The 7,953-nt window shown below is 53.3% G+C and overlaps 1 protein-coding gene across 34 annotated transcripts in view; it reads left to right on the forward strand.

The window, feature by feature from the left end:
• SLCO2B1 (solute carrier organic anion transporter family member 2B1) overlaps positions 1-7,600 on the forward strand; it is a 51,312-nt gene extending 43,712 nt beyond the window's left edge. For all 34 annotated transcript variants that reach the window (XM_069553120.1, XM_069553121.1, XM_069553129.1 and 31 more), the window contains 4 exons: positions 2,938-3,101; positions 4,236-4,300; positions 4,646-4,766; positions 5,776-7,600. In XM_069553120.1, coding sequence (XP_069409221.1) covers positions 2,938-3,101; positions 4,236-4,300; positions 4,646-4,766; positions 5,776-5,956 — 531 coding nt within the window. In that variant the 3' untranslated portion in view covers positions 5,957-7,600. The remainder of the gene's footprint in view (positions 1-2,937; positions 3,102-4,235; positions 4,301-4,645; positions 4,767-5,775) is intronic.
• Positions 7,601-7,953: the final 353 nt, after the last annotated feature.

Here is a 7,953-nt window from a genome sequence, read left to right on the forward strand (position 1 = left end):
TTTAATGCTAGAGCTGGGACTAGACCCAAGGGCTCTGGCCTCTGAGCCCAGCTCCCTCTCCAGAGCACCCTCAGAGGTAATGTAAGGTATGGCATTTGGGGGAGGGTACAGCTGAGTCCTGGTTGACACTCAGAAACTGTCACGCTGGCCTGGAATTGTTTCTCTTTTTAAAATTAATTGATTTATTTTTGGTTGTGCCGGGTCTTCGGTGCTGCGCACGGGCTTTCTCTAGTTGCAGCGTGCAGCTTTCTCATTACAGTGGCTTCTCTTGTTGCAAAGCACAGGCTCTAGAGTGCATGGGCCTCCGTAGCTGTGGCACACAGGTCCAGCCACACCATGGCATGTGGAATCCTCCTGGACCAGGGATCACTCTGGACTGCCAGGGCAGTCCTGGAATTGTCTCTTGATGACCTGCCTCCTCAGGCTGACTTGAGCTCCTCCGCCCAGGGATGAGTCAGTCAGTGTCCATCACAGCTGCACTCAGTAACCATTTATGAATGAGTGAAGGCCCAGAGGAAAAAAAGGGAGATGTGGCTGGCTGGCAGCATCTAGGGCTTAGGGGGTGGGGCCCTAGGGAGTGAGACTCAGAAGCAGCTGGAGAGATTGAAGCCATTCACAAGAACAACTTCCTGCTGTGGAATTAGATGAATATGAAAAAAGGGCTGGGAAACCCCCAAGAGAAAGGCCTGTAGCTTTTTCACCCCTCCCAGCAATGTTCTGCCTCTCAGAACAGGATGCACGTTCACGTCCAGTAACCTGGCCTTGGTATATTTCTCCACTTACCTGTCCCTCTATTGTATCTCCAACCCAGTGGGTTGCTCAGTGTAGTGAAGGTCCAAATGGTGTGTGCTCAGGGGGGACCCATATATGGCCAGCATAGCCTTGTCATGCAATGGATGGAACACCCAGTCACCCAAGCTGGAATCCTCGGTCTCCAATATCTCCTCTGTTTCTGTGTGTGTGTGTCTCAACTTGCCCTAATTCCACCTCCTAAATATAGGGTTGGCCAAAAGGTTCGTTCAGGTTTTCCCATATGATGTATGTTTGGAAAAAACCCGAATAAACATTCTGGCCAAAGCAGTATCTCTCAAATCAAAACCCTTTTCTCCATCCCACTCTCCCTCCCTCCCGCCTCTTCAACTCCTGGATCAGGTCCATGCTCTTGAATCAGCAGAGCAGCTTGTGTGCTATCAGGTCTTGTCTCTCCCATGCTTAAAATCTCCCTGTGGTTCTGGGCATCCACGTCAGGGCTTCCCAGCCCTTTCCACACTAGGAAGAGTCTACAGCTGCCACAGCTGGAGGTGAAAGGCCCAGAGGGTTCTCTCTGCCCGGAGCTCACCAGGTCATCCTGAGGGCCGCTGGCATCCCTGCTCACCTGTCTCTTGGCTGAGGCTGAGGGCCTCTAGACACACTAGTTGGGAAACTCTGATCTACAGGGAAGAGGAGCAAAGCCAGGTCTTATTGGGTCAGCTTTGCTCCCTTCAGGCGCCTGAGGTGGTATAGACCAATTCTGAGAGAACTGGGGGTCTTCCAGGCCACCTGGGGGTGGGGATGAAGGATGGAATCAAATGCACCCCACACCAGCCTAAGGACACTTCCTTGCACTTTAGAAAGTGGTCTGCTTTTTCTCATTCTTCAGCCTTTGGCGGGATCCCCGTTTTCCGGGCGTCTATTAGGCTTTTCACCTGGCTAGAGGGAGGGCCAGGGCTCGTCCTCTGGCCCTGCAGCCCCCAAACCCCGGAAAGCTGTGTTCCATCGTACAGGGTTCTGCAAACACCCTGGCAGCCAAAACCTGCGTCAGGACTCTGCTCGGCTCCCTGGGTTCGCCTCCCTTAGTTCTGAACCTGAGGACTTTTTCCTTTTCTCCAGCCTATGGATGCTTTCAGAACATTGCTTTCATGTTTCATCCAGTGTTTTAAATCGCTGTCAGCAGGGTGGCTGACAGGGCACCTGGCCCGCCCTCTTCTGGAGACAGCAGTCGGTTCCCTTTTGTGTCCAAGGCTCTTCACAGTGCGGCCCAGCATGCAGCATCCCGCACCCCGGGGCCTCCCCTCTGCCCTCGCATACACGCAAGGAAAGGCTTTCTGGCTTCTTTCCCGCCGCTGTAATTTTACATTTGGCACTCCTTCTACTCACTCCAGTTTTCCTCTTGGCGAACTCCTATTCATTCCTCAAGACCCCAACCCAACACCTCTCTTTGGTGAAGCCTTCCTTGGTCCTCCCTTGCCTGCTGATCCAAGACTCCCCCTGTGATGTCTGTCTCTCCATCCTATACTTGAATCTCTCCTTGAGAATCCACTCGAGCCTCCAGTGTCCGGGAAGACCTCAGGAAGGCAGAAAGGGGGACACTGAACTGGAAAATCTGAGTTCCTTCCCCCCAGATACTCTTTGCTGCTTTAGTATTTGCACAGACCGTCAGGAATTTCAAACATTCTGACATTGCCAGGTGAAAAAAATGAGCGCGCATATGTGGTGTGTGTGTGTGTGTGTAAGTGCACGAGCATGTATGTGGGGTGTGAGTGGTCAGCATGTGTCAAGGTATGTGTGTGTACAGGTAGTGTGTGATTAAATGTATGTGTGTGGGAGTGTGTGAGCACATACACGAGCATGTGTAGCGAACGTGCATGAGTGTGTCTGTGCTGTGTTGGGGGTGACTCTCTTCCGGTTCTTTCTCCCTTTTCTCTTCTCCCTGCCCTCCTCTCCCCACAGCTTCAGCCCACCTGTGTGCAGACAGCCTGTGTCCAGATACTGTCTGGAGCTCAAGCAATCCTGACTCAGCCAGTGGGTCAGAAGTCCCAGCATCCAGCCAGCTCTGCCCCAGTTCACTGCCGCTGGTGTCCGTGGCTCTCTCACACGCCTCCTGGAGCCTCGTGCCCTTGGCCAGCTGCTTGTCCTTAGAGGTTCCTGAAGGCTCTTCTTCCCCCCTCCCCACCCTAGGTCCTCTACACTAACTGCAGCTGCGTGGCGGGGGGCGGCCCCGTGTCAGCCGGCTCCTGCGACTCGGCCTGCAGCCACCTGGTGCTTCCCTTCATGATCCTGGTCAGCCTGGGTGCCGCGCTGGCGAGTGTCACCCACACACCCTCCTTCATGCTCATCCTAAGGTGAATGCAGGGGCATGCCAGAACAGGGGGAGACCAAGAGGTCCTTAACCACAGGCAGGACAGGGAATCCAGAGGGAGGGGTTTGAAGAAGCCGGTGTCCTGGGCCCCTGCAGCAGATCAGGCTGTCGTATCATCATCCTCATGGCAACTGCTGAGATGAAGTTTTATCCCCATCTTATAGATAGGAGAACTGAGGCTCAGAGAAAGTCAGGAGCAAGTGTTGAGGGGATTAAGTGCCCGCTGTGGACCTAGCCTGTGCTGTGCACTCCCTCTTGGTCCAAGATCTTCCTAGCCATTGTCCTGAGGATACCTGCTGGGACCGACAAATTGTCACTTGAGGCCAGAGTCAGCACCTCCTGAGGTGGAGGCTGGAATAAGAGGACCTCAGAGCAGGATATTTCCAAATTTTCCTTATGCTGGGATTATGTTATTCCCTATTTCTTTTCTAGAAAATTAGAAGAGGCATCCTTACAATATTAGAAGGCATGGAGATCCATAAGTCAGGCTGGCTGCAAGAGCGAAAGTAGAGGAATCAGATGCCCCAGCAGGCAGCCTAAGAGGAGTTAATACAGTCAGTCTGCTGCGCAAATTCTGACTCCTGACACCCATCAGCTGTGGGATCTTGGCCAAGTCACTCAACCTGTCTAAATATCTTTCAGTCTCTTTATCTGTAAAATGGGCATAATGCTATACCTACTATATGGCGGTGACACGGCGGGGGCGCACACTAGAGAACAACTGAACCATAGCGAGCACTCTGGGGTTACTAAGAAGAGGAGCCAGTGGTCACCAGGGCCACCCAGGCTGATTGGGGAAGTTAAACCATGTGTCTGACTGCCCAGCTCCAAGTTTTGCCAAGTGTAGAAGGAAGGGGAGAATTTGGTGGGACCAGGGGGTTGGAAGAGAGGGGTGCTCTGACGCACAGGTAGGTCAGCACAGGGCCCTGATGGTCAATGGATATACCTAGGAACAGGCTCTGTAGGTTGAAGGGAGTGTGGAGCCTGTGCCCTACCCACCAAGGACCTCAGACTGGGGGCAGGCTGATGTTGGGTAGTAGGGGAGAGGGGGATGGTGAGAACCCCTTGAAGGCTGGAGCCCTCTCAATCCTCATGTCATTCTTTCCCTGCTTGTTAGGGGAGTGAAGAAAGAAGACAAGACTCTCGCTGTGGGGATCCAGTTCATGCTCATGAGAGTTTTGGGTAAAGAACGTGCTGGGGACCACTGGTCCAGATACCTGCTGTGTGCCAGGCCTGGGGGGACACAGGGATGAGTGGGAACCAGTCCCCAACCTTAGGCTTCACCAGTCCACGGGGCTGCAAATCTGACCTAGTTACCCTGGACGTGGGTGCGCAAGCAGCTAAACAGCCCATCAGGGAAACAGCATCCAATATGAGGGTGAGGGGTAGGCTTGAAGGCTGAGGACTTAATGGGCTAAGAGGCTCCCAGTGGCTCAGAGCCCCAGTGGTTCAGTGCCAGGGATGGGGCGGGGCGAGGGGTACAGGGATGCCAAGGTTCCACTGTCCCCTGAGCACCTCCTCCTTCAGCCTGGATGCCCAGCCCCGTGATCCACGGCAGTGCCATCGACACCACCTGTGTGTACTGGGCCCAGAGCTGCGGGCGTCGGGCCGTCTGCCGCTACTATGACCATGACCTCCTTCGAAACCGGTGAGACCTGGGAGTCAATTGCCAGGGGGCTATAGGGAAACTGCTGAAAATATTCTTGGGGTCCCATCAGGGAGGGGAGGTCCACTGACACCCACCTGCAAGGTGACACAGGCTGTCTCCAGTGCTAATCCCCAGGCCTGTTAGCTAGATATTGTCTCCCCTTTGGATGGATGAAGATAGTGAGACTCAAGTAAGTGGCCCAAAGTCACACAGCTGATAACTAGCAAAGCTGGGCTGAGTGAGGGGAGATTAAGGGAAGCCAAGCAGTGGTGAGAAAGACAGGAAGTTGGCATGGGGTAGGAAGATGGCTCTATCTAGGATACAGGAGGCCTAGGATCCAGGCCCAGCTCTGTCTCCCTCATTGTGAGACCTACCTTTTTGGGGACTTAGTCTTCCCATCTGTATAATGGGGAGCCCAAAGGACCCTGAAGGCAGAGAGGCTACTGGCCCTGGGATCAATGGACAGTTGAGGAGAGGGACTTACTAGTAGATCTGGAAGCAGGGAGCTGTTTACTTCCAGCTCAGGAGTGCATGGTTCTAGGAGGGCTTCCTAGAGGAGGAAAACTCAAAGAAGAGGGGTGAATTAGAGGAGCAGGAATCCTTCTCTTGTGGCAGGGGAGGTGATCCAGAGTTGCAACTAACAGGCCCCTTGAGCCCTTAGAAAGACCTAGAGAGAGGAAGGGCCAGCCCAGGCCATGAGGCAGTCAGGACAGGGCAGGGGAGATGCCCAGGCTTCTCCCCCAACCCAGGGCTCCCTTTTCAGAGCCTTTCCCACCTTCCAAGGAAGGACTCCCAGGGGGGTCAACTTCAGGGGCTCCCCTGCCTCCCCAGCCAAAGCCATGGTGACAGGATTCACTGCCCTGGGGCTGGAGGCCTCTCCCTGACAAGGCCTCAGTGTCTCCACTGCATAATGGGTGATGACTGCTGACCTGACTCTGCTCCCAGCCCCAGCACATCCAGGCTTTGAATGGGGAGGTCCTGAGTTCAAGGGTTCCTTACTCTTTCCCAGGTTCATTGGCCTCCAGTTCTTCTTCAAGACAGGCTCCCTGGCCTGCTTTGCCTTGATTTTGGCCATCTTAAGGCAGCAGGACAAAGAGGAGAGGACCAAGGCAACCAAACCCAACCCTGGCCTGCAGCAGCAGCTGTTAGCATCAGAGGCAAAGAAGGAGCCTGAGGAATCCAGAGTGTGAGCTGTCCCAGGGCCCCAGCCTAGCCAAGAGTGGCAGCCACAGCGGGTACCTCCTCAGGGCCCTTTGCCTGAAATTGGGTATTGGGAACCCTGTTTTCCAATCGTGAGTCTTCCACTAACTTGTTGTGTGGCTTCGAGCAAGCCACTGACCCTCTCTGGGCCTGTGTTTGTTCATCTGAACCAAAGAGTTCCTTGGGGGTTTGTTGTGTTGACCCCTCCTGGAGCATGAGGGTCTTCCGCCTTTCTCCCTCAGCCACACAGGCTGGCCTGAAAACAGGCTTTCCTGGGTGGAAGGACCACATATCTTCCCCCCAGGGCCCTAGGATGGAGAAGTGGACAATGGTAAGCCAGGCTCCTCCACACCCTGGGTCCTGGCCCCTCTCTGCTGCTCACCTGGAGCCTCAGCCTCCATCTGAGCCTCAGCCTCCATCTCGGTCAGGTGGAAATGAACTTGTCAGCTTTCAGGCCTCTTCCATCTGGGACCATCTATGTGGCCTGGACATCCAACTCAGGTCTCCTCCCCAGCCCCACTCAGCCTGAATGTGGGGCCAGCACAGCCTCTATTGAGATGTGTCTATTTGGCGCCCCCTGGAGGCAGAGTCCTGAGCAGTGGGAGACAGGATGTCCAGGTATGCAGGGCCTTCAAGAAACCAGGTGAAGGCCCCAGGGGCCTTGGCTGAGCAGGGAGCCGCCTCTCTGGACTCAGGAAACCCCAGCCCTCGCCCTCAAGGTGTCAGAGTCTGGGAGAGGCCTATTCTCTGCCTGGTGGTGAGGGGGATCCAGGCCCCACTCTTGGGCATTTTCTAATTTCAAAGACCAAACCCACTCATCACAGACTCACTGGCATCCATGTATTGCCAAGATTTCATACGTTTAACGTGGGCCCACCACTGTGACTTCTGTGACGAGAATCGTAATTTCACCATTTCCACCCCAGTGCCTGATCCTGTGTCAGCTGGGATTGTGTAGACAATGTCTCCTGTGACACCCACATATTGGGGTAACGTCTGGTTCTCTGTGACGCCTGGGTTGGCATGAGAACCTGTTCTTTGTGATGCCCAGCCCTGTGACCCAGGAGCAGTAATGCCTGATTCTGTGTAATAAGTGGGTCTGTGGGCTGCTTGGGCCTGAACAGACAGGCGCTTGTCTGTGTCAGACCTTGTCTGGTTTTCGGCCAGGTCTTATCTGGCTGGATTATCTTCCTGGGAAGCGGAGAGAGTTTCCCAACCTGCTCCCAGCCCATTCTGTCGCCACCCATACCCATCCTTGGGAGACAGGAGACAGGGAGTCATCAGCAGGAGCTTCCCCAGCCCAGGCGCAGCCCTGTGCTGGGGGCCAGGGGAGAAGCTGGGGGTTTAGCCAGAAGTCTGGCCTTCTGTGCAGCTCTCAGTGCTATTCTGTATGAAAGAAGAGGGAGATACAAACGTTCTTATCCCCATTTTTATTCTACTGGTTGATACCTTTAGACGTTTAACAAATATCTGAGCCTGTACTTATCAATGCCAGAAATTTCAGAGTCTCATCCAACAAGATGAGGCTGTTTCTATGTGCGTATTCCTCCTCCTTCCCTCTTGTTTCCCATGTTTTGCAGAAATAATCTGGAATCATAAATATAGCTTATCAATAAATTTGTTCTTGCACAGTGTCTCTTCTATTACAGAAATCTTTCTCACAAACTGCATTACAGTTTGCAGCCACATTATTTCCAGTCATTTAGATTTAAGTTTTACTGGATTCATTGCTTACCATTATTTCTTGTATATTACATCTTCCCCTCTCTGTATAGTCTGGTCTCATTTTCCTTTGGCTGGGCTACTTCCTCTAGTAACATTTTCAGAAGTGGAATAAGGTCACAAGGCTTTCCAAGTCCTTACCTGCCCAAATTGTCATTCACGTTTTACAGAAGAGGAAATGGTTCAGAAAGGATAAGCAACTTGACCAAGATTACACAAAGTAAATGCTGGAGCCAGGATTAGACTTCAATTTTGTGAGAACTGG

Source organism: Ovis canadensis, chromosome 15 (assembly GCF_042477335.2).
Source record: "Ovis canadensis isolate MfBH-ARS-UI-01 breed Bighorn chromosome 15, ARS-UI_OviCan_v2, whole genome shotgun sequence".
Lineage (NCBI taxonomy): Eukaryota > Metazoa > Chordata > Mammalia > Artiodactyla > Bovidae > Ovis > Ovis canadensis.